This window comes from Micropterus salmoides, unplaced genomic scaffold (genome assembly GCF_014851395.1).
Source record: "Micropterus salmoides isolate LMB-PRFRI ecotype aquatic unplaced genomic scaffold, ASM1485139v1 Ms_hic_scaffold_4, whole genome shotgun sequence".
In the NCBI taxonomy this organism is placed as follows: Eukaryota; Metazoa; Chordata; class Actinopteri; order Centrarchiformes; family Centrarchidae; genus Micropterus; species Micropterus salmoides.
Window position 1 is genome coordinate 34,791,883 of NW_024043372.1, and position 27,690 is coordinate 34,819,572.

Genomic DNA, 27,690 nt, shown 5'->3' on the forward strand with positions numbered 1-27,690 from the left:
GTGTGTGTGTGTATGTGTGAGATCCCTGGCTATAATTGGTGCACTGTCATAAGGGCACTACCCTGCAAAGCAGCTTAAGCATCAGTCAGAGAAAGAAAAAGACCAAACAGAAGACGGAATTTGCCTTCCCCTGGCTGTGAGTAACTCATTTGCTGTCTCATGTATTTAGACAGACTGTGTAATTTACGGTAGCAGGAGCATGCATCTGTTTTGCCTATGACTTTGAGTCTGCAGTGGCAGATGACTCAGCTGTTTGTGTTTGGAGCCTCAGTGAACACTGAAATGCAGGACAAATATGCGGCTAAGTAGAGTTTAATGCACACAGTATATGGAGCCAAAACTGCTATTTCTACGACACAGAAACATAAAACTGATGAAACCTCCCCCTATATGATCTGGTATGTACACTGAAGTAATAGTGGTTAGAAAAGGTAAAAGAAACATTGCTGATTATGACAACTTGTATGTCTGTCCAATCTTAACTTTCAATAATAGAATAATAAAACTTGTTAAGTCCAAGTGGTCCTGACATGCGTATATGGTTTATTTCAACGCAATGTCTAACCCCTCCAAACAGCCCCGAAACAGCCCTCTAAACCATTGGTTTCTTTGGCAACATGCAATGGTTATTTTACTGCTGACTGATGTCTGTTTGATGACTGGTTGATCCTCCTTTTCAGCATATAAAGCCTAGTTCACACTACATGATTTTTAGCCCGATTTGCCGCTCGGTGAACTTGGCGAACATCAGGCTGTAATCGAATCAAATATCTGGAAGAGTCGGTTGACTCGACATCCACAACCAGCCAATGAGAGCAGAGTTACTTTTTCACCGCAAAACACTTTTTACTCACCTCCGTAGCTCTGTAGCTTAGACAATCCTGCTACCTGCGTGTGCTAATCCATTATTTCACTCATATTCTTTCTAGTCTTTATAATTGCAAACAACAGCTTTTTTGTCTGTAGATTCGCGTCATTCACGTTTCATATTTCACCTGTGTTTTCTTGACAAAATGTGGTTTGGAGACCAGCATCGAGTGACAGAGTCGCTGTCAGCTCGTGTAGTGTGTGACCCGGTCACCTATCAGTCACGTAGTGTGAACGCCACAATGACTTCAAGACTCCCGGCATAAGAAGGCAAGTTGTGTAGTGTGAACGGCACAGCCATCGGCCGACACTGAAAGTTGTGTAGTGTGCACAAGCCTTAAAGAGAGTGGCTTTTGCCCCATATGTTGTGCTTTGAGTTACCAGACAGGGTATTAGTGTTTGGATTCTATGAAGAGGACACAGCCAGGTTTCTCAAAATCAAAGGCAACTGGACTGGTTAAAGATACTCAAAGACGTTTTGCCTGTGGGGTCGTTGTCAAGATGATCGATACCACTTAGTTTGTAAGTGCTCCTGGGTGTTTTGACGACAGTCGTTGTGGCCGTTGGAGACACCCGAGGCCAAGTCTGAATGACCATTGTTGGCATGAGGCTAAATGTGAGCGTTTATTAACTTTCCTGGGAAGGGATGAAAGCACATCATTGTAAGTGGTATCACTAATGAACCTTGTGTGCATGAGACATTAATATGAAGATATGGCAGCATGTTTCTGGAGATGATGAAGATGCAGTTTAGAACTAACCACTGCGTGATTCATGGGGCTGGATGGGATCTGGACAGCCTGATAGAAACTGCAGCAGAGACCATTATTGATCTATGTTGCTGTTTCCGGTTTCTCCTGTGCAGGCCCTGTCTTTGTATACGCTGTAATCATGGCCAGAAACCTGCTCAAGAATCCCTGTGGGGAAGGTAAGATGCAGTTTTCTTCATGGAGGATCTGTAACTATGTTGCTACTATGGGGTTTGCCTTACCCACCCCAAGTCAGAAATGAATTTAAATATGCTAAATTAGATTTTACAAATGACAGCATGTTCATTAATAGAATGTTAGCCAAAACAAATGTTATAAAAGAGCTAGTGGGTTCATACTGTCATTTTCCAGTTTCCAAAGTTCCTGTCTCCCTTGAAGTGCATGAAGCAGTCCCAAATGGGGCTAGGGTTTTGGTAATGATCTGGAGGGTACAATAGTCTTAAAACTGCAGTGTCAATGCCAAAAGATTGAATATTTTTATTTGATTAGGAAATAAAGATATGAAAAAATCTGTTAATCTGAGCACATGAGCCTGCACAGGCTGCATCCAAGACTTTCAGACTGGAAATCGTTTAGCCATGATTGAAATATCACTGACTGTATTTAATTGATTGTTGTATTAACCACACAGAGCTGCACACAAAGCTAAATCACTGCGCATTCTTAAAGGAATAGTCTGACGTTTTGGAAACTACGCTTAGACATAGATGAGATGCTTAATACCGCTTTCATGTTTGTATGGTAAAACTGTATGAGGCTACTGGCCCCCAAAAGTTCAGGGCTAGGCCGGCTGAAAACTCAAAAACTACTTTAAAAATGTTTGCTAAAATAGACAACTTGGAGTCCAAAGAGTTACTGGAGCCAGTCAAAAGTCATTGCAAAAATAGTTTTTATTCAAGTTACATCTTGTAGCAAACCTAAATTTAGTTATGCATTTTAATAAATTTATGAGAATTGATACCCAATTATGGTCTCCGGACCTCTAGGTAGTTTTGAATAATTATACAATTATCACTAGTGATCAGTTAATAATCGCTCAATTATCTTAAATCAGTCAGTCAGTCTCATATCTAAAGGGTCAATTCTCTTGGCAGGAATTAGAAATAGGCAACCCACACAGTTCTTGATTATATTACAGTGAATTTATTCTCTAACTAAGGTGATAAAAAGATGGTTGGATACAGGGAAAATAAAAAATTGCTGAACAATGAGAAACGGAGGTTCGATTGTGGGAAGCATTTTGCGCTCATGCTAAGGCCAAAACTGCCTATTCTCCCCCTTGCACCTGCATTCTTATTTACTTAAAAAGGCACTCATAAGAAAAAATCATTGTCATTGTATACAGAAAAAAAAAATCATATAGTAGCTTAAACTTTAAAATACACAACAGTGCCATGAATCAAGCTTGGTACTCAATTCTCAATTATATTTCAAGAAAAAATAGACTGGATTATTCCTGGTCTTCAGCCCCTGTTGTTGCTGGTCAAACTTAAACTGGTCAAATGAAACTGAAATTAAATAAAAACTTGATTGTGTACATTGTAGAAAATACATAAACCTGTGATGACAGCCTGAGACTGTGCATTTCCCTCCCAGAGCAGCTGGAATTCTGGGAGCTGACTGAGAACGGTGGGAGTCAGTGGAAGGTGGAGGACATGCCGGGTGACAGTGGCTACGACTTCTGCAACGAAGAAGTAACCAAATACTTTGCAACCTCCTTTGAGTGAGTGTCTTTAAATGTCTGTGTATATGTTACTATTTATCTGTTCAACGTAGCTACACTGCATCTAGTGGCTTTCTGTAGACTTTAGCAGTGTTTATAAGCTATCTGCCAAGTACGACCTGCTTTAAAAAGGTACAGTGTATAAGAATTGAACCCACTCTTCAAAATAAAAAATAGGGCACAGCGTATCACAGGTCATATCTGCTGCTAACTGCTGTTAGCTAGTTAGCTTAGTTTGGAACAGTGGAAAGATAACAAGAAAGTTTTGGTGAGTTTATCAGTATTTTGTCCGATGTTAAAGTACTAATGAAACGGCTAGCAGAGGGCTATTGATTCCGTATATCTACGAATTTCCTGTAAAAACAGGAAGCTAGGGATGCCGCCTCCTCCCACAGAAGCCCAGTCTGCTCTAGGGTGCGTTTCCCAAAAGCATCGTTGCTAACTATGGTAGCAACTTCCTTGGTTGGAACTATGCAGTTGCGACGCAACTGTTTCCTGAAACCCTAGTTCAAACTACGGAGGTAACTAAGTTGGTAACTTACATGGTGCGAACTAGGGCTGACCCCGAATAGTCGAAGACTCAATGCTTCAATGGGCAGAGCCTGATTCGACTGTCAATCTCACAGTCGAAGCTTCGCAGCGACACAAGGATCATGCCATTTTGGTGATATGGGGGTGCTCAACGTCTGATCTTACAGAGAACTACCAGTTTTCTCCCAATAAGTTAATATACTGCCTATTAAAATACACATTTCAATGTTTAATGCTGTAAATAAACATGTAAAAAGAATAAAACTTTCAATAAATGTTTTTAAAGTGCGTGAATAAATCCAAAATTGTAACCCTAACCTTGGGTCGTCAGTGCGCATGTGTAAGAGTAGCGTGTATGTGTGCAGTGGCAGAAGAGGAACACTTGCAGAAGAGATAGAGCCCCAGCTTCACGGGTGTTGTGCCGAGTTGTCCGCACCTCGCAGGACTTTCGGATAATTTATCACCGATGATGAACCATCCACTGGTCGCGGGGGTTGATGAACCACATAAAGAATATTTTATCATTTTTAAAAAGCCGGCTACTTGAAACAGACCCGCGAGGAACTGTGACGTGCATGTAGTTGTCGGCAGCACTAACGCACGTAAATGCACAAGAACGACAAGTGAATGACAGGCGAGATAGAGAGAGAGCGCCTCAGTTTAGCTGGTTGAAAAGAGACTGCAGCTCTGCAGCTTCTCAAGATTAAAGCGTAGCTACCATGTGTAACCCCTCCCCTGCCACTCGTAATCGCCGCACACAAAAACACACATGATTCGACTATAGACAGAATTTGACGATTCTGATTCGACTATATAAATCATTAGTTGGGGACAGCCCTAGTACGAACCATCGTTAAGCAACGCAGGTGTTCCCCGAAACCATAGTTCCCGACGAACGTTCGCACTGTTGTTAAGTTGCATAGTTCGAACTACAGCTCCTGACCTGTGGTTGAAGAAGTATCTTAGTGTAGACCATCTCCAAACAGCAGGTGTTTTTTTCACAGATTACCCATCCGTTCACAATAACTTAATTTAATACTAGTCACCAGTACAAAGATTAAAGGACAAAATGGAGAATGTAAAGACAAGTCTTTTAATACCTTCATGTTTACATTTCCAGGCATCTGAGGACCATGGGTGTTCTCTAGTCTTCATTACAAACAAATATAAAACGTGACAGCACATTCACGTGCTCAGCCACTTACTGCACTGAGCTATTCTTAAGATCTTGATACCATTTGCAGCCAAGGGAATCATAATTGTTAAACTGAAGATGCTTATTAAACCTATTTCACTAAATGTCTTGTAATCGCTAAGAGTTCTTAATTTTTTCTTCTAAGTTATAGCCTATATTTAGGCGAAATAAAATGATTAGGTTATATATTATTTATATTGTTGATTTCATTAACACTATTGTTGATTTTCTTGTTATTGCCGGTACGACTATAACACAAAAAGCCTAAATAATAAGTAAGCACAATAATGTCACTTAATATCAGTTCCAACTGACATATTTAGGCAGAATATGACAACGTTTTGTGAGTTTCCTGCTGTGAAAGTCAGACAAACACACCTGGAAACATGTTAGTTCAAACCATGTTGGTTCAAACTAGTTAGTCCAAACCACGGTGGTACCAACGAGGTACGACTGTTTTGGGAAACGTTTCCCGTTTTGGGATACGGTCGTACTTCAGATGTTTGTTGCATCGTACCAACATAGTTCAATGCTACCTTCCGTGATTGTTTGGGAAACGCACCCCTGGTTGGTCAGTTCCCACAGGCCTGAGCAGGTACCGAACATCATTCTGCTTCAGCTCTGCCGCTGTTTTTTAAAACCAATAAAGCTAGCTACTAGCTTTTCTTGGAGGAACCCCGGACAACAGCCTTCCTTTGTTGAGGACGTTTTGCCACCATCATCGCCTACGCCTGTGGATTTTACTGACGGATCAGATAAATTTGATGAAGATGACGATCAATAACCCGTTTGTGGAGTGAGGCCGACCAGATCTGAAACTGGCAGTGCTGCTGGTGAAGGAGAGACCCACGCTCATCTCCGCAAATGGAGCTGATGCAGGTTGGTGGTAGTTCTGAGTGCACAGTTTGGCTTTTGTAGTGTTCATTTGTGTTCACAGTAGCTAGAATAGTAATTTAAAAATTTGAATCCATCATTCACATCCCTGTAAGTGTAGGCCATGAAAGAAAATCCTAATCTAACCCTTAAACAAATGGTTGTTTAAACTATAAATGATCTCAACTATTGCGTTAATTAAATGTGTGACATGTCCATGGCTGGTCGTTCTGTTCTCCAGGTAATGGATGAGTGTGAGGCGGTGGACCAATGCCAGCATGTGTCACACAGCACCCTGACTTTAAAGCTGTCTGCCTCAACCCCTGGGTCCTACAGCTGGAGTATGCCACAATGCTGCAGTATTATGGAGCACGCAGCATCTTAAGGAGAATCCCCAGAGGTGTAAGGGTTTCTTGTTAACAGTATTTTGTGAGATCAAAATGTAATGCAGTGCTAACAGTTAGAATGTGCATTGTGATGTGAGATACATTTTACCATGCTATAGTAATGTGGATAATTTTAATATTTTCTGGCAAAGAATGTCTCTTTTTAAGACAGACGGACTTCACCCAAACAAACGGGGCTCAGAAATGTTAGCTGCTCACATACAGCATGTTGTGCGGTCCACACATGACTTACGTGAATGACTAATCATTCATGCAGCACACCTGGACACACCACCGCTCACTGAACAGATTTCTGCCTCACTGCCACAAACAACTGTCTCCACCTGCTGGCATGTAAAACTGTCTGCTCCCAGCGCTGTTCCAAAGACTTCAATTCCTGTCATCATCACGTATAGACCAGTGAACCGAAATGTGCACATCCCACACAGAAATATTAGTAGGTAGTAGTACTTAAGGATTAGGACAACTGCACCCAAAACAAACTCATTTAAAATGGCTCTCTTCAATGTGAGATCACTTTCAAGTAAGACTTTTATCTTAAATGATTTTATCATTTCTGCAAATCTAGATTTTATGTTTTTAACTGAATCCTGGTTGCAAATGAATGACTATAGCCAGCTAGCTGAACTGTGTCCGCCTCAATATGACTGTTTTAGTCAACCGAGGGTCAGTGGTCGTGGTGGTGGGCTAGTGAGCGTGTATAGGAAATATTTAAAATGTCATCAAGTACGCTGTGATGAATTTAACTCCTTTGAAGTTCTCACTCTTAAAGTTGGAGGGCTGCAACCTATCATATTTGTTATAATTTATCGCCCCCCAAAACTACCTGGAGGATTTTTATCAGAACTTCCTGAATTTTTATCTACTCTGGTTTTAAATTATGACAGAATTTACTTTGTGGCGATTTTAATATTCATGTTGATGACCCCATCAATGTTAATGCAACTGACTTTTTAAATATGGCCACTTCTTTTAACTTCAAACAACATGTCAAAGGGCAAACACATAACCGTGGTCATACACTGGACTTGGTTTTTACCCTGGGTGTCAGCATTTCCTCTGTGGAATTAGTGGACATGACCGTATCTGACCACAGATGTATTGTTTTTAGCTGCGATTCGCCTGTTACTCATGCCGCCTCACCAAGCTCTGTGTGTTCTCGCTTCTTTAATGAACAGTGTTTCAAAGTTTTGCGCATTCTTTCAGAGCCAAAGCCAACACCTGTCTGATTCCAACACCAACAATCTGGTCGATCACTTCAATCATATCTGCTTGTCGTCACTAAATATTGCTGCTCCTCTAAAGGTTAGGCCTACGTCTAAAGCTAGTAAGCAACCCTGGATAAATGACAGCATTCGCAGCCTAAAAAGGGAATGCAGGAAAGCAGAGCGCAGATGGAAAAAATCCAGTCTCCAAGTCCATTACCTCAGTCTGAAGGATTTATTAATTAACTGCAATAACTTGGTTAAGGATGCGAGAACACATTATTTTTCTGAACTCACTCTTACTACACATAAACACAACCCCAGGTTTCTGTTTAAGACTGTGGATCAGCTGGTAAACCCAACCCCTCCTTGTGCCTCAGCTGGAAGTAATGATGACTGTGAATTGTTTTTATCTTATTTTACCAATAAAGTGGTGTCAATCAGAGCCTCTATTACCCCCGTGGCCTCTTACTCAGAGGTTCCTCACCAGCAACAAGAGAGTTTTAACCAGTTTTATCCCATCGACTTTTCTGAGCTTTTAAAAACAGTATCACAAATGAGAGTGTCCTCCAGCCCACTTGATGTAATACCTACAAAGTTTTTACTGAAAGTAATAGATTCTGTTGGGCCCCATTTGATCTGTTTTCAACAGCTCCCTATCTACTGGTTGTGTCCCTGATTATTTGAAAACGGCTTGCGTGAACCCACTTTTAAAGAAACCTGGTTTAGATCCCTCCCTCCCACATAATTTTAGACCAATTTCAAAACTGCCTTTTATTGCAAAGATTCTAGAAAGAATTGTGTCCAAACAGCTGCTCACTGTACTGGAAAATAACAAAATATTTGAAAAGTTTCAGTCTGGTTTCAGGAAGTACCACAGCACGGAGACTGCCCTGCTTAAAGTCACCAATGACCTTTTAATGTCTGCTGATGAAGGCATGTGCTCAGTCCTTGTACTCCTGGACCTTAGCGCTGCTTTTGACACCATTGATCACAACATCATGTTAGACAGACTGAGGCACTGGTGGGGATCTCTGGTACTGCCCTGGAATGGTTTTCATCCTACCTGTCAAATAGGAAGTTTTGCGTGTCTGTAAACAACTATGTCTCTTCGTTCTGTCCAGTTAAATATGGTGTGTCTCAGGGGTCGGTCTTAGGACCCATTTTGTTTTCCTTGTATCTGCTTCCCCTTGGACACATTATCCATAAACATGGCATTTCTTTTCATATTTATGCTGATGACACACAAATATACTTGCCCGTCAGATCCACAGACCTTGGAATGCTGAGTTCACTTAACAACTGCCTTTGTGAAGTAAAAAAATGGATGTCAAATAATTTCCTCCAGCTGAACTCAGACAAAACAGAAATCCTGGTCATTGGGTCCCAGCAGATGGCAAATCAAATACTGCCATCTGCTGGTTCCCTAGTAAATCACATTAAGCCTGTGGCAAAGAACCTTGGTGTTTGGTTTGATAGTAATTTAAATTTCGAGCAGCACACCACAAAGCTTGTTCAATCATGTTTTTATCAACTTAGAAATATAGCTAAAATTTGATCTATGTTAACTTTTTAAGGACACCGAGACCATTTTACACGCCTTCATCTCATCATGCCTGGATTATTGCAACAGCCTTTTCACCTGTTTAACCCAAAAATCTATTGATCGACTCCAGACTTTCCAGAACTCAGCTGCCAGGCTTTTAACCAGAAGAAATATGACCACATTACCCCTATTTTAGCTTCATTACACTGGCTCCCAGTATGTTTTAGAATTGACTTTAAAATTCTATTGATTACTTTTAAAGCTCTTCACGGCCTCTCGCCTTGTTATATTTCTGACCTTTTAGTTCCATACACACCAGCACATACCTTGAGATCCTCGGGCAGAGGTCTGTTGTCTGTTCCAGAGTCTCGACTGAAAACTAAAGGAGACAGAGCGTTTGCTGTCAGGGCCCCGAGGCTCTGGAACAGCCTGCCCGAGGAAATCAGGTCGGCTGAGTCAGTGAACTCCTTTAAGTCCCTTCTTAAAACATACTTTTATAGGAGAGCCTTTCCCGATGTTATTTGACTTTATTTTATCCCTTTTATTTTATTGTATTTTACTAATTTTATATTTATCTGTATTTTAGTCTTTTCAATGTTTTCATGCTTTTATCTTGTATTGTTTTTTGTATTATTGTCTCTTGGGTATTATTGTCTTTACACTTGTTAAAGCACTTTGTAACTTGTTTTTAAAAAGTGCTCTACAAATAAGGATTATTATTATTATTATTATAATCATTTGGGACAGCTGTCACAATCCTGGTCTGAGTCTGTCTGTTTGTAATTATTTTTGCCTGGTCTGCTCTGTGTTCTGATTCTTGTTTTAGTCTGTTTACATGGTTTGGGGTTTTTGTTCCATGTCTTGTGTTTCTTCCGCTCTGCTTTAGTTCAGTTGTAACTATTTATTTATTTCATTTCCCTTATCTTTGTTCTTGCTGGGTCTTAGTTCGTGTCTTAAGTTGAAGTCCTGGTCCTGTGCTCCAGTTCTGAGTTCCGCCCTTTTGGCAGTTCATGTGTTCTGTGTTCTGGGGCCTGCACCACGAAGCAAGTTCAACATACACAGGGTATTTTTTCTTTATGTGGCTTCACTAACCCTAACAATCGCAATTGTCACAGAAAGTTAGTTATTGACTCGGTTTCCCAATCCAGCCATGACCGCGTTCACATAAAAGAGGCGGTGTAGGCAGCAGGTGACAGCAGAATGACATAGTTTACAAATGAAATGAAGAGAAACTGAGAATATGTTGAAGTAAGCCACCTCCCGAGGAGGTTAGCTTCACAGGATCAGTTGCCAGAGTCTGATCTCGGTCTCTGAAACAGAAAACCCAGAGTTTCCCTCATCTCAGGCATAACATACTCAGAGTTTTCGCTAATCCTGATTTCTGAGACAGAGCCCTGTTCTGTCCTTGCTGAGTCATTGTAGATTGTTGTGCTCTGTCCTGTTACTCGTCACATGTGATCCTACTTTATATTCTGTCTGTAAAGTGTCCTGCCTGTTTCCTGTGTCAGAGGATGTTTGGTTAACTTTGGCCTGCTTCTGCTGGATACCTTGGACTTTACCTTTAGGATTTATTTTGGCTCTGCTACTGTTAGTAAGTGCGTACGCTTTTAGTTTTGTTGTCAATTAAATCATCAGAACTTATCATACAAGTCTCCTTTGTCCTACATTTGGGTCCAAAACACATCATCACATTCACATCACCCACCCTGACAATAGCTAACTCGTCGCAATTTCAAAACTTTCTCAACTGTTCCATTATATAATCACATTTTTAATGATATTTCTAACTAGCAAGCCAATGCCATTGTAAGACTTAAAAATCACAACCCAGTCATATTTTGCTGCTATTAAATAATAACATAGTATACATAGTTGTCTCCATAGGACTCCATACTGGGTTCAGGTTCTACCCTCTAACAGCTCATTAACTTTTTATATACATTTGAGTCATATTTTAAAGTAAATTACTTTATGTGGAACCAACATTTAAAATGTACTTTACAGAGGGTCCTTGCATTTGATTTGTTCATTTACAGTAGTGATTTATTTACAGTGTTTGCAGTAACTTAAAAATTACTTATATTCACAATTACTTATTTACTAAATTTACAATTACTTATACACTATATATAATGACTATTTATTTACTGTATTAATAGCGACTATTTACAATTATTTATTTACAATATTCAGTGCCAATTTAATGCCTGTGCTTCCTGAAGATCAGGCCTCTCATACTTGACAGAAAGGGCCTTTCTTCCTGATAGGGACTTGGATTGACAGCCACGTCCTCCAGGAGGTGATGTAAAGTGTCAACATAGTCTAAGGCAAAAAAAACAACACGCACACAGAACAGACACCTTGCTATACAAGTTAAGGCATCAAATTGTATGCTATTCAGATGTGATTCTATCTACGTTCTCATTGTAGTGCATGCATGCCAAGACCAATCTAAATATTAAAAAAAGCTACAATTAGTAGTGTAGCACTGTCGATATAATGTAGAACCAGAGTCTAGGTTCAGAGGTGCAATTTATAACAGACCAAGAGATAAGGTTGGACTGCCGACTTCTTTAGAATTGTGAGTTAGTAGCAGACACAATTTGGCATCAAATCACACACCTCATCATCCTATTTGCAGCACCAATTCAGCAAAATAATGGAAAATACCATACCATGAAATACAGACTTATACCACAAAAGGATTTACCAACCTATGTATGATCAGCAGACTCTGGTTTCACAGCTCGCAATTAGTCCTTTTGTTAAGTCCTTTACCAGTCACACAGCAGCAAAATAATAAAAAAGTTTCAGTGCTGCCGCGATTCAGGTGTATGAATCAGTGTCCTAATCCCTCAACTTTAGATTGGTCTTGTGGATGCAGACCCGTATCTGACACACTTTTTCTCAGAGGTGGGAACAAGTCATTGTTTTAAGTCACAAGTAAATCTCAAGTCTTAGCATTCAAATCCCAAGTCAAGACCATTGAAGACAGGCAAGTCCAAGTCAAATCTCAATTCAAGACCGACAAGTCACCAGTCAAGTCTCGAGTCCTAATCTTTGAGTTTTGAGTCCTAAACAAGTCATAAAGTGCTCGTAACCCAATTTAATACCATTTCATATTTTTAACGAGTAAAAAAAACAAACAAAAAAAAAATTATTGAATAAATCATTAACCTGTACAGAAAAAAGTCAGAACCCAGTTTCACACGACAAATGTCATAATTTAATGAATTAAATGAAGTGGCTGCTTGATTCTGCCAAAAATCATAATTATTATTGATTCTTTTGATCAATAGTGAGATTATTTACCATGATTACTCATTAACTTAGGAAACATCATTAATTTATAGAACTTTTAAAATTCAATGCTTCATTTTAAAAAAATTATCATATTTGCATAACCCCAAAATCCTAGATAGTACATGATACAATAGTAATCCATTATTATTAATTTTAAACAGCATCTAGAACGCAAGAGTATGACAGCAGCGCAGTGTTTCCCCCAAGTTGACTGCTTTGGCGGGGGTGGGGGCAGATGGGCTGCTGAGGGGGCTCCGTGTGTGTGATACATAACATAACTAGCAACTGCACATTCAGCTTGAAAAGCAAAGAAAGCTTGCTAATTTACATCTTATAAATAGTAGTTTTCTCTCACCAAATCCTTGTTCAAAGCAAACAAAAACAGGAATCCAGCAAAGGGAGCAAAAGGTAAACACAAAATCCTCCACAAATGGAAAAGAATTAGGTTTTACAGTGTCCACAACTTGCTAGTTTACTCTTATTTTTCAGTCTCTCCTCCCTCGTTTTGGACTTCTCTGTGGTTTGCTTCTCATGAACTCCTCTTTCTCCAGTATCCAGCGCAACTGTTACTCTGATTGATGGTTATCGCTGCACGTAATAAAGGAATAGCACAAAAAGTAAATCACTGACGTAATGCCTTATGTTTTTCATTTGCTTACATCACATTTATTATTTGTTTGACCTTTTAGTTGATTTAAGGTTATATTAGCCTGGGTTACAGTAGGCTACAACAACTGCCGATAGTAAGAGGTAAAAAGTAATGTTAAACATTATGCCAAATTTTGAATTTATATGGAAATAAAAATAGAGATTATTTATTAATTATAAAAAGTTAAATTTAGCTGGGAGGATTTTCACAAAATGGTTACTATGGATTGGTTACTACAGACCATGAAGTAACCAATCTGCACAGCATTTCTATTCCTATAAAGGAGAAAACAACATTCTTCGGGGTGAACTGAAGGAGCAGCCTGTGAAATACTTCAATAGATGGGGCCATTCTACATCAAGTCACAAAACTTTTCACAAGCTTTGGTACCTATGAAGCATGACAAAACAAGAATCAGGATTTCAACAGGACTCCTAAACTCCATGAAAACCTAGATACAGTAAATCTTAAAGTTATAGAATATAATAAAAGGTGAGTAGGAGGAAAATACATGTGTAAGAGGGTTGTAATTGTCATGGAAGTTATGATTTAAAAGTAAAACTCCAAGACTGTCAGGAAGTGTCAGCACTCTTATAATCAGGAAGGCCAACGTAAAAAGGTTTGCTACTTTGGCTGTTCTTTGTAGACAAAGATATCTTTCATAATCCCCTGACAAAATAAATTACCGTATCACTTTATCCATAACTTCCCTTTGCTCACTGTTGAGCCTAGCGCACACAACACTCTGGTGGATGAGGAAATACAGTCCATTGTATTTGGAAGGTGATCTTCTTCAACCTGCTTACCAGACCTTTAAGCTTTCCATCCATAGCAGGAGCTCCGTCTATCATGATTAGGTTAACCTTCTCAAATCCCAATGAATGCATCCTAAAAAACTCCTCCACTTTTGTAAATATCAGTCGTTTGCCCTCTAATGGAATAAGAGAGCAGTTCTTCCCTGAACTCCTTTCCATGAAAATATCTAACATAGATGCACATCTGGGCTACGTCTGTGTTGGCAGCGGTTTCATCAATGGCTAGGGAGAAGTAATTGGTCTGATTGAGAACACTGAGCATAACGTCCTGCACAGCATTTTGCAGTGCATCTATGCTGTTTCACTGACGCTTTTAGGGACGCATTTCTCACTTTCTGTTTTTCTGCGAGGCCCCGCACTGTCAGATAAAAAAAATAAAAAAGCAAAGTATGTGAGGATGCCATAGAAGAGGTCTGAGAGTAAAAGTAGATAAAAGTAATTAGATGTCAAATAATTATTTGTCATGGGGTGCGCTGAGTGCAGACTGAGGCGAGGACCCAAATGCAGACAATGTCAAGGCAAGAGGAGGACGCAGTTCAAACAAAAGATTTATTCAGCAAAACTTAACTGCACAAGCTTCCATAGAGCTCGAGGCAAAGTCCAAACAAAGGTAATCCAGAAAACACAAGGCGATCCAAAAACACAGGGAATAATCCAAAACAGGGAAAACAAAGGAACAGGCAGGAACACTCAACACTAGACGCAAGGACGTGACCAAGACTCAAGACAACTGAGGACCATATATACACACACTGGTAAACGAGCAGGGAGGGAAGCACAGCTGAGATACATCAGGTAATCAAAAAAAGCTAGACAAGGACACCAGGTACAGAGGGTTACCAAAATAAAACAGGAAGTAAAGTCCACAGGAACACACAAGGACAGATCTACCAAAGTAAAAAAAAAAAAACATGGAAAGACAGCAAAATCCGGGCACGGACAGAGACGGGACCAAACAGGAGACAAGACTACACTAAAACATGGAAATATAAGACTAAGGACTAGGACACAGACCATAATGATAAAACACAGAAGTACACAGATCAGGAAAACACTTAAACATGAACTAAAGCACAGGACTAAGAACTAAGGCAAATATATAGACAAATGAAACAATGGCAAAACCAGAAACACACCGTGAAAAATACAACACAAACATAACCCAAAACTAAGCTCATAACATTATTACAACAAGCTAGGTTCTGATGTGTAATAAAGAAGCAAATTATAATGATATACTTTTATTATTCACAATATGGAAAGAGGAAATAAAACATACTCAGACAGGCCATTAAAGGGCTCATTCAAGCCTCTTTTATTTCTTGAGTTATTTTCATCCACTACGCATTACCCACCCAAAGTAATGGGTTTTCCTCATCTATGAGTTTTGCCTGCTCCATCTTCCATTGGTAAAGCATGGTTGGCTGGAGGTAGGAACTTTGGTGGGGAAAGTGTGTCTTTGGACAAATAACAGAACAACAACAAATACGCATTAACTATACCAACGTGTCTATTCATTGCTGCATTTAATATTAAATATTAAACATCTGATGCACGTTCCTCGATGTCACCCTCCATTGAAATTAACTCTACTGATGTACAACATATTTGTTGTAAACTCACATTTCTTTTCCCAACTTACTAGGCCTTTCATGGAGATGTATTTCAACATTTATAGAGCAAATTATTGGGAAATGATCACTCCCAGTATTTGTACTTTCCTTTAGATTCCATTCACAAGAATTTGCTAGATTATTAGAAACTAAAGTAGGATCAATACAAGTTTTTTTTTAGAAAGTATGACAATTCTTGTGCCATTTCCATTATTTGAACAAACTAGTTGCCTAACAGTAGGTATCCTTATTTCCCCTAAGACTATTATGTGAATTGAAATCTGTGCACCATATTTCTTTCTTGTTTCATTGTCTCCTTATTATTTCCTGTAAGGTTTCTAGCCTTAATGATTTACAAGGGTTACATATGTTGATTACTAGTAAGTTCCCATCTAATTTATAAATTCCAGTAACCACACATTATATTCTGTTGCAGTTGCTATTCTTCTAAATGGCATCCCATCCTATACAAATGTTGCACATCCTTCACCCTTATTTTCACCTCTGTCAAACCTAGCAGACTGATAACCAGGTAATATGAAGACATGGTGAGGCCGTAGCCAAGTTTCTTGAATGCAAACAATATCAGGTTTAACTTCAGACTCTACTATAAACGTTTTAAATTCTTGTCCATGTACCATCAAACTCCTAGAATTCCATTGCAAAAGGTGGAATACAACTTTTCATATATAAGCTATAACCCCCTTCCTTTCTATAATCAAGTTCTCCTCAACTATACTTTACTGGTCTTCCAGGCCGATATATCCTTATGCCTAACCTCTGGGGTAGGCCTGTTCCATGCCTTGCACTATCACTCAAATTTTCCTGACACTCTATTGGTCAATTTTGCTTGGTTTCACAAGTGCCCATGTTTTTTAAAGCCTCTGCATATGTCAACTTATTCACAACCTTGTAGCTCTGTACTTCTTTAGCTTGGTTCTGGGCCACACATCCACCAAATGGAGCGCTGTGCTCATCTCCACAATTACAGCATTTTAACTTGGCATCCTTATTACAATTGCCAAGTTCATGTTCTCCCCAGCATTTCACAAATCTTTGACTCTATTTACATTGTTGTGCTGTATGTCCCATTCTCTGGCACTTAAAGCACGTTAAAATTTGTGGAATAAAATCCCTGACTTTGTCGTTTATCCAGCCTATTTTGACTTCAGAAGGCATTAACTTTTCATAAACAAGCAGTATCTGATTTAAGACCACTTTTATTAGTTTGTAGTCTTTTGGCCTCTAGTACTTTTTCACCTTGTATCTCATTCTTCACATCCTCCATAGACATTTCCAGAGGAACATTTGAAATCACTCCTCTTAATTTTGCTGCCATTCCTGGTACATGCACTTTAATCTTTTTACCACCAAGGTTACTTATTTTCAAAATAATTTCCTGCTGCTTCTTATGTACTTATTTCTGCTGAAATTAGAATTCTTCTGTTACTCAATAATTTTGCATTTTTAATTTTCCCCATTTCCTTCTAAATTGCTTTGGTCACCTGAACTGGATGAATGTGACCTTTATTATTACTGAGCGTAACAATAACTTTCCACTCCCTGCTTGTCATCATCAGGCCTACTGCGCCCACTAGGTTCAGTTCTTATCTTTTTAATGACTTGTCTTTTAGTACTCTTTCTTCCACTGCACGCTTCAGACCAGGATTTTTTTTTCTTGCCTTTTTAGTTTGGCTAACCTCCATATCTGAAGACCATCCATTACCGTCACCATCACTACTGTAGCTCATTGCTACACTCGCAATAACAGTTTGATTGCAATCCGCCTTCTCTCCGTCCAAACAATTCTCCTCTGATCTCCCGTCAACCTCGTCCAACCGGAAGCCCAGCCCGCCCCCCACAGAGGAGGCGGGAAGAGGAGGGGAGACACAAACAGACCAAGCAAAAATGCACCAAGCATCACTCACTCACCTAAAGCGCAAAAATAAATCAAAACACACTCACTCACAATTCTTTCATCAGATGTCAGACGCGGGAGTCATGATACTCACATAACATCAGAATTGTTACTTCTTCATATTCTGTTGATAATGTTAGTCAATTTTTGAAGTTTTAAACTCTTAAATCTCTTAGATTCTTACACATTGCAACTTAAAAAAAAAAAAAGAAATAGAAATGAAATGGAAATGGCAATTGGGAACTATAATCTAGCAGAAGTGGGATAACAAATGGAAATATGAAACCCTGGAAACACAAATGTATTATGGAAATGGTTCCATTATCGTTATTAGACTGTGTATATTCTATAAGAATGAATAGATTACCACAGTTCTTCTTGGTATTATGTCAGATGTTACCTATTTCTAGTTTCAAGTTCAAATTCATTTTTAAAATATGGGACAAACTTTTGAATTGTTTTATATAGAATGTAAGGAGGAAAAGGGTAAAAAAAAACTAAGGTCTTGAAGTTGGATGAATTAAAAAGTTTTCCCAATCTCCAAAAGTGTTATTATGCTTTCATAACTGGGGCAAGATGAAAATGTACAAGCTACTAAAACATGGGAAGAAGATCTAGGAATATGGTTAACTAATCAACAGTGGGGAGAAAGATACACACATATAACTACTGCATCCAGTTTCTGGAAAGATTATGGATGCTTCACCATCCATAATCCATTGAGCCACCATGCTTCACATATTCATATATTTTGGTTTTGCCCAATGTTAAAGACATTCTGTATTTTCCGTCATTTGAATGTGTTTAATTATGTCTCATCTATTTAATACTTAATATATTTAATTTTCATGTCAAAGTGAGTTGACTGTTTTTATCAATCCCATGCAAAATCATGTTGGTTTCTGAAAAACTGTGTGCCGTAGGCTGTGTCTGAAGAGACAGGTGATCGACTTGTTAGCAGAGGGTTACTCCTGTGAGCAACTGGACGCTCAGCCTGCCATCACAGTGGAAGACTGGTAAGAGAAAGGTGGACTGACATACACGTGCACACCTTCTATAACTCAGTAATGTCAATGATTGATGGGTGGCTCATCCTGCAGGTACTGTGGGAGGACGGATTGTGGCTGCTCCTATGAAATTACTGTGTGTCTGCTGGATGAGAATCACGAGGTCATACAAGACTTCAAACCTGAGCTGGTTAACCTTGACCCCGACTGTGACGACTGTTCGTGGAAACAGGTACACAGAGAGGGGAATGCTCGAGTACAGGGAAATGCATGACAGACAGAGTGACTCTACATCAAACAAATTAAGGTCACACAAACGATGTTGCATAGCAGCAAAAGTTGAGCCAGATTCAACTTTTTTACCGGTTGACACTACATTATTTTGCCAAACCTCGTGCTTCCCCGCTGCACCAGCCTACTGACTCCATTCAAGTGAATGAGAGGGCTGTGTTTTTTCACTTGCTTTACGCTTGAGGTAGCCATTATTCAATGTGTACAATTTGAAACTTTTATGGACTATGAAATGGCAAATAAAATGCACCTTCGACAAGAAAGCTGAAGACAGGGCTATGGCACCTCTGCCTGGTGCCAACAAGTAAACAAGTAATAGACAAAATAAAATAGGCCTAGACAAAAAATTTTAACTTAAAGGTTCTGTGCGTAAGATTTAGTGGCATCTAGTGGTGAGGGTTGCGAATTGCAAAAAAACTGTCCAGTCTACCACTGCCCCCTACCGTTTAAAGAGCGTCGGACAGCTACGGTGGCTGACACAGCACAAAAGGTGTCTCTTCTGAGAAAGCAGAGAGTGGCCTCAAGAAATGAGGTTTCTTTAGGTATATTTATTAAGAAATTATATTTACTTAATTATTCAGTAAAACCATATGTTATTGCGACTTGGCCACTGACAGACAACACAGAAAATGTAAGTCAAGAGCGTGAAACACTGTCACTGTTTCTGCACCACAGTCTGTTATAAACCATATAATAGATGTAGTTTATACAAACATTGACATGGGAAACCTGTTAATTTTAATTGTTAATTGAGAGCCTTTGCTTTGAATAATAACGACATTGAAAGAGTCTGTAGCCTGCTTGACACTCCTCTGAAAGAGCCATCAGAAAACGTGATTCCCCTAAATGTCCTCTGCCTGGAGATACTAGGGCAATTAAAAAGCGTCTGTTGGTTGATGGATGTAGATCAAACACCAAAACACAAACACTGCAGGACATGCTGTAATGTGAGAAAAAAAAAAGTTGCCCCGAGGTTGGATCGAACACACAAGTTCTGCACACCAACTAAGCTAACTGCACACCATAACATGATTCCTAATATTTTGTCCTATATTCTCACTTACCATCTAATGGTTGAAAAAATTGCTCCAATGCAAAACTTATTTGCCGACCCCTGCTGTATATTATTACTTGTATTTTGAACGTACGTATTCAATATAGTGAAAAGTGTCTGCACTGCCTGAATTCTACCAAAAGTAGAACACGAAGAACATAGTGACGAAACACGTGACGTAGCGCTGTTTTTATGTTTTCAGCTACTGTAGAAACATGACGGTGCAACATGACGAGGTCCTTGGAAGGGGGGCCTGCGGTTATGTAGATAGAAATGTCTCATTCTAAGGTAATAAAAACATAACGGTTCATTATGTAAGGTCTTTATACGCCACTGAATGGATCTTATATTTCATTTCTGTCAATAGATCCTCAAAAATATTACACACTGAACCTTAAACTAAAGAAAAGTAAATACTTAAGAGTAGTTAGACTTTATATTGTATAAAAACAAAAATCACATGTTGAATCCACCAGTACCAGGAGCACTAACACCTCCTCTGCTCTTGGGTAATTAATAATCAAAAACAGCCAACTGTTACAAACAAAATGGAAACTTGTCACATTTTTCATACCTCAAAATAAAGCTGCAAGCAGCATTAGACAGGCATCGCGGTGTGCCATGGCACAGTGAGATCGGAGATCAGCAGACATGGCAGTGAATTATCATGTGTTTTGGACAAAGGACTTAAACATCACTACCTGTGTCCCTTAGGTAGTGCTTAACAACATCTGCTAATTCTATATTGTGTACCAGTACATCAAATCTGGACCACACTGAAAATGTCATCGAACGATGATTGTAACACAGAGCTTACTTCCTGTTGCCAGTAGATGGTGCTATCACTATAACTGATATTTTGGCATGTAGGTTTATTCAGGGTGGGGCACTTATCAAACATGTAACATTTAGTACAGATATGAGCATGCACATTAAAGTTACAACAACTTCCTGTCTCATGGCGAATTATCAATTTTCGACACCACGCCCCAGACATGCCCTTTGAGGAAAACTCACAGATAGCACAACTTTTCATAATCTACTCCTTTATATTGCGCAGCAAAATTTTCTTAATTTGAATCCTATCTTGAATTTTCTGCAAAGTTTCATGAGTTTTCGAGCACATTTAGGTCACCAAAAATGCGTTTCATTTGCAGAAGAAGAAGATGAGATCTGCAAGCAGGTACAATCGGTGTCCAACCCCCCCAGCGCATGGCCATGCAAGTCAGACCTGCAGTTCCAGACCTGCAGTTCCATAGGCATGACACAAGTTGCATGCAGAGAGCAGCACAGATATTGGAAAATCTGTAATTCAATAAGACAAGTCTGGTACAATACTTTTAGCTCATTTTGTGATTCTGCAACAAAAGTGATACCTAGTGGCTGATTGTTGCCACATCTTCACACAGTTGTTGCACACAGCCTTGTGATAAAGTGCTGGCCCAAATTTTGTGTTAGACGGACAGACCTCTGTGGAGCTATCACTTCCTGTTTTGTAGCAACCACAGGAAGTTCCTATTTTATAAGTTGCATTTTTTTAGGAGTATCAAAATTCTTTTAATATGTTTTGATCATGAGGGTAGTTTGATTCTATTTGCAATCAACACTCAGGTAGGCATGTTTGTTACGTCAAATTCTGACCCTACCATCTGAATGTAGCAGCTGAAATCGAGACTCATTGGACCAGGCAATGTTTTTCTAATCTTCTATTGTCCAGTTTTGGTCAGCCTGTGTGAATCGTAGCCTCAGTTTCCTGTTCTTAGCTAACAGGAGTGGCCTTCTGCTGCTGTAGCCCATCGCTTTGAGGTTGTGTGTTGTGCGTTCAGAGATGGAATTCTGCATACCTTGGTTGTAACGACTGGTTAATTGAGTTACTGTTGCCTTTCTGTCATCGCAAACCACTTTTCCCATTCTCCTCTGACTTCTGACATCAACAAAGCATTTTTGTCCACACAACTGCCGCTCACTGGATATTTTCTCTTTTTTGGACCATTCTCTGTAAACCCTAGAGATGGTTGTGTGCGAAAATCCCAGTAGATCAGTTTCTGAAATACTCAGCCACATAAATCCCCTTTCTTCCCCATTCTGATGCTCGGTTTGAATTTCAGCAAATTGTCTTGACCACGTCTACATGCTTAAATGCATTGAGTTGCTGCCATGTGATTGGCTGATTAGCTGTTTGTTTTAACAAGCAATTGAACAAGTGTTTCTAATAAAGTGCACGATGAGTGTATGTCACAGTTAGGTCAATATCATAATAGATGGATCAGAGCAGAAGAAGGATGAATGTTCAACAAGTTCTGGAAATAACATGAGTGAGGGATAACGGTGGAGTGTGTAAGTCACTGTCTGTGTGTGCGTGTGTGTGAGAGAGAGATGCTGTTTTTTTTAATTCTCATTTTATGTGTAGGCTAACTGAAACGTCACATTATTATTGCTCCCACCAGCCACTTCGGCTGGTGGGAGCCAGGCTGCCACCACAACACCATCACAACCCATCCTTGTGCTTCAGTTCTGAAGTGAATCTCGTTTTGTTACGTTACTGGTCCTCTTTGTGAAATGCTTAGCAACGTAACAGTACAGACACAGTCTTCAACAGCCTGCTGCACCAGCTGTGTCAAACTTCAAACTAACTAGTTTTAATGTAAATTATAATTTCTAATTTGTGATTTGTGCATTACTAAAATGAAAATAGTTGAACCACAGAGAGCAGTTACAACTACATAAAAACTAAATCGTGGTAGTACATGGTAGGTGTAAATCTGTCACAGAATTATACTCAATAATGACTTTAGGATAGAACTTACACACAGCTGGGCAACAGGCTGCAGGAGTGCAGGAAATGATTAACAAACTGCTGATTGGCTTAAAAGGAGCTCTGTGCATCTGCACTCAAATGCTCTTCCTTAAGGACCCTGAAGTGTCTTTGATCTTGATACCGAATCTTGTGGATTAGAATTTAAATGAGAGAAGCAAATCTGAAGTGAGAGAACTGAAAGTGAAAGTACTTAAAGAGTTGAATTTTTAGTGAGACTCAAATACAGTTTCAGTTGCATAAAAGAGACTCAAATACAAATTCAGTTTCATTAAAATTACATTTAGTTTCAAGTTTATTGGCATTCAGTTATATTAAAAATAATAATTTCAATTTCATATTATGCCATTCAGATTCAGTTTTTCGCTAGTTATTCAAGTTAAATAATAAAAATTCTAATTCCATTAATATATCATAGTTCAGTTTATTAATACAATTATTCAAGTTTAGTAATTCATATTCAGATCTAAGTTATTCAAATTTAGCTTCTACTGACACAAATATCAGCCCATTGTGTTCTCTCTCTGTTTGAATTCCAGGTCAGCCATACATTTTTCGACTACGACAGCGGATTGCGTTTCATCTCCTTTGAACACGGAGGACAAGACACCAAGTTCTGGGACGGTTGGTTTGGAGTCCGGGTCACTGGGAGCTCTGTTACTGTCGAGGAATAGTGAAAGGAAAAGAGAAACAAGAAGTTAGCAATACTGAAAGAGAAGTAGGAAGGTGGAGACAGAGGTTTATAGAGGACCAGCTTAGCCCTGTGCACCCAGTTTACACCTCTGTATATCATGCATAAAGCTGTTCATGCTATGGAACCAGTGCTGCTAAGAAGACCATAGTTAGAAAGTTTTAAAAAACAAAAAAATCATGATTGTCAGCTTTATTAACCTTAAAATATTAAAATTACTACTTGCAACAGTCATTAATCATGATCTACTACCTCTGCACAGTGACTTACCCTGTTGTTAAGCTAAATTACGTGTTTTGTGCATGGGGGTGTTGTAAATGGTTATCATTCAACTGAAATATTGCCTCTTTCGATCTAGTGAGATCTAATAAACTGAATGTGATAATCCTTCCCCTATCCCAACATTGAATTGTAGAATTAAATGGTTTGTCCTCATTTCCAAGATACTGAATGTATGTGGAGACAGAGGTTGTGCAGACTGACCAAAGTGACATTTGGTCACAATGGGTCAGAGAGGAGAGTGACTGAATACTTTACTCAAGTACTGTACTTTTAGATACAATTTCAAGGTATACTCATGTACTTGAGTACATTCCCATCATACACTGCTTTTCACACTACCCCAATACATTGTAGTATGTGATCCAATCCATGATGGGTGATCCAGGCACAAGTGAACAGCTCAAAGTAAAGGTGTGTATGCACCCACGACGCATTGAAGATGCATTAAGATCCAATCGCTCAGACCATATTCACAGAGGGTCTGAGCCACATTATTTTAATAGTGAGTGTGCGAATATCTCCTGGGCTAGATTAAAAAAATAAAAATAAATAGCTACTCAACTGACATCTTCTGTGTAAGTGGAAATAAAGTTCAAACCAACAAGAAGTATCAACAACAACTGGCAAAATGGATTCTCCTGGATAAGGAGCTAATCTGATTACTGTTCAAAAACACAACTTTATAACTTTATTCACAGATTTTGGTGAGACTGGATCATATTTTATCGAGAGTTTTTTTAATTTGTTCCCTTCCTTGGTGAATTATGACATTTCCTGATGGACAGATAGCTTTAATTGTTGCTAAAGTAACCATTTGTCCTTCTCAATTACCATGAAGATTAATTACCACCACATCCAGAATTTTGTTTTTAATGTAGCATGTTTTTCTGTGGCCGTGGAAGGTAAGTAAAATGTGTGAAAATCCTTTCAATGCCAAATACTGACTTTGCTCAGTGGCTTTACTTAATTGATTGGTAATATGTCGGCTAACTGACTGTGGTATTTTAATGCACTAGTCAAGTTGACTGAAGATAAATGCATGGTGCAATGCACATTTTTCCAGGTCCTGCAGTCTTTTAATCCTTGATATACACTGAATAAAATTATAAATGCAACAGCTCTGTTTTTGCCCCCATTCATCGTGAGCTGAACTCAAACATCTAAGCCTTTCTCTATGTATACAAAAGGCCTATTTCCCTCAAATATTGTTCACAAATCTGTCAAAATCTGTGTTAGTGAGCACTTCTCCTTTGCCAAGATAATCCATCCACCTCACAGGTGTGGTATATCAAGATGCTGATCAGACAGCATGGGTATTGCACAGGTGTGCCTTAGACTGGCCACAATAAAAGGCCACTCGAAATGCACTTGCATTATTATTGTTCTTGGTGATGATGTCAGAAAGGGCCGCCTTGCATTTCTCAATTCTAAGTTATAAATGCGAAGTCTCTCTTTATAGATGTCATAATGAACCTCGAGATTTGTTTGAACCATGAAAGGGTGGGTGTGGAAGAGAAAGACTCAATAAATATTTCACTGGAGTTTTCAGTGATATGTTGTTTTGTGATTACCTCTGTTTGAACATTTGTGTGCACTGAGATAGCACTGTCAAAGAAAACACAGGAATGATGAGAGCGCAACATCTGTCACCACAACCTTGGAAATGTTCAGACCTTTGGAGATGACTACCATAATTATGTCACAAGCGGGGAGGTGACAATGGGTGTATTGTGTGTTTTTGAGTTTGTTTTGCCTTTTTGAGCGAGTGAGAGGTGGGTTTTTCGCTCGTCCCTTCCTCCATTTTATAGGAGACACCAGCCACTCCGACCCGCACCTGAGGAGATACTCCCCCAGCCTCGAACTCTGCTTCGCGTTATCTCCGTGTTTAATAAACTGTGCTAAACCTTCCTGAACTGTCTATTTGTCTGCATATGGGTTCAAAGCCAAATTCCTGACAAATTATCAAGAACACAACAGTTCTTTAGTCCCTCTGTCCTGGGGGTTGTCAACATAAATGTTAAAATCACCAACAATTACTACACAGACAAAGTCTGTGACAAATGAAAGTAAGATTGTGTATGATTATAAAATCATTTATTAAAAATGTTTTATAAAGCTACATTTAGTGTGTTAAAAACATTATCTTCCCCACTTTTAGCCACAGTCTGTGGCTGATGAGGAATTAATGCTAAACTTGCTAAATTGGCAGAATATATTGAGTGCTTCCTGTTTCTTAAGACATTCAATATTCTTTTTCTATTACTTATCAAGACAAGAATTGAGAAAGCTACCAGCACACTGTGCCTTGGCTTGTCCTGAGAAGAGTCATGAGTGCCATTTTCCTTGTAGTGGACCCCGCACGTCAGATTGAGCTTGCTGTATTTTGTGCTGTGCTTTTGCTGTGTTCCATTTACCTCGGAAGTCAGAGGTCGGAGCTGGGAATGACGTCACACCAGAGTTGACAGCTCTCCAGTTACCAGTCGGAAAACCTGGCTTGGTCAACTAGCCAGGTCAAAAAACGCATTGTGCAGTATTTACTGATACTAAACACTGTAGCAACACATCCACAGACAACGGCTGGACAGCACTTTGTGTACGGACATTTCTATGAGTCACAAGTACACAGAAGTGCTAATAAACAGTGTGTACTACAGCTTTCACTAACTGTTGATACCCTGACAGCCATCTTGGATCACAAAGTTGAGGTAGTGCGGTTGTCCCGACTTTCCGAGTCGGAAATCCGACTTCAGGGGTCATTCCAGCTGAAAGTTCCGACTGGCAACTTGGAAATTCCGACTTCCCATGTCAAATGGAACGCAACATTTTATAAGGCTGGGGAGACAAAGGGTGATTCTGACGCCATTGTGGAGTGGGGGGTATGACATGTGTCAAACCTGACTGAGGACTTAAAACCAGTGGTGGAAGTGGATGTTGAAGGGGGTTTAGGGGAGAGAAAATAGGAGTGGGGGTGAGTTTGGTCTCAGCACTAACCAGCTCTTTCATGTGGTCAGTGAACTCCAAGAGGGGAGAGGAAGGAGAAAGGGTGTAAGGAGATAAGGGTGAACTGGATGGGGTTTGGGGGAGTGAAGAAGGTGAATCCTCAGATGTGGTTGATAGTGAGGGGGTTGGAGAATCTCCTTTTTGGCTCTGATGTTTCCCATGATCAAAGCTCTCTTCTGGCGAAGCTGAGTTGGCTCTCCTTCAAGGTTTCTGGCATATTGTGTTATGTCTTCTTCTTCTTGTTTTGATTCCTCTTGTCTTATGTCCTTGGCAGAGGGAATAGATGAGAAAGAGGAGTTTACTCTCAATACGTTTTGTCGGGACTAAACTCAGCCCAGTTTTAGTGATGGTAAAAGTGACTCTTTTCAGAGTCGAATCTTCAAATTTTGTTCATTAAAATGAACTAATCCTTTTTTGAGTCATTTTGTTCATTTGACCTAGGTTGGTTATTGCGGCACTGCAGCCCTCTAGTGGGCGATGTAAAAAACAGCGCAGTTCTGAAACACGGAAGGCTACCTGGTTTGTTTAATTGACAAAGTATACACAAATTCACCTTTTGATCTTACTCCAAATTCAAACCATGAAAAAACCACAGAAATATGTTGTCAATATGCAATCGCCACTACTCCAGCTAAATCCGTCCATTTTCACAGTCTTTTCTGAGTATACAACCATACCAGCCATATATAGGCTATGTATATATAATTATAATTACTATCATTATATCTCTAAAGTGCTCATTCATACAGTAGCCTAACGTCCCTATCCATGAGTAAAATCTATATATTAACATCTAATTTGCTGGGAATATATTGAAGTAATAAGCTTGACATTTAATAATAATCTGGATAAAGCCACCAAATTCTTAAAAGAACTCCAGTACAGAGAGAGGAACAAAGAAATAAACACATTGTATAAATGCAGCAGTTTGGCAGGTCTGGACACAGAATGGGCGGGGTGGTATGTGTCATACTCAAGCTCGGGTTCTCTACCAGATGCCTGGGAGTTTGAGGGTTCTGCGTAGTATCTTAGCTGTTCCTAGGACTGCACTCTTCTGATGTTTTACCTGGAATCTGCTGTAGCCACTCTCCCAGTTTTGGGGGTCACATCTTTTCGAGCTCCTCTTTCGGCCCTT

The 27,690-nt window shown here is 39.4% G+C and overlaps 1 protein-coding gene across 1 annotated transcript; it reads left to right on the forward strand.

Moving 5' to 3' along the window:
• Nucleotides 1–23,687, forward strand: fbxo2 (F-box protein 2). The gene is made up of 6 exons (XM_038695529.1): nucleotides 1–136; nucleotides 1,733–1,795; nucleotides 3,234–3,360; nucleotides 18,339–18,431; nucleotides 18,516–18,654; nucleotides 23,122–23,687. Exons 2-6 carry the CDS (start codon nucleotides 1,759–1,761, stop codon nucleotides 23,254–23,256), a joined length of 531 nt encoding a protein of 176 aa, XP_038551457.1. The 5' UTR covers nucleotides 1–136; nucleotides 1,733–1,758; the 3' UTR covers nucleotides 23,257–23,687.
• The last annotated feature ends 4,003 nt before the right edge of the window (nucleotides 23,688–27,690 follow it).

Coding starts and splice junctions, on each gene's coding strand:
- fbxo2 (XM_038695529.1), top strand. CDS start 1,759: ATGGCCAGAAACCTGCTCAAGAATCCCTGTGGGGAAG. Junction 18,432..18,515: donor GCCATCACAGTGGAAGACTG/GTAAGAGAAAGG, acceptor CTCATCCTGCAG/GTACTGTGGGAGGACGGATT. Junction 18,655..23,121: donor ACGACTGTTCGTGGAAACAG/GTACACAGAGAG, acceptor TTTGAATTCCAG/GTCAGCCATACATTTTTCGA.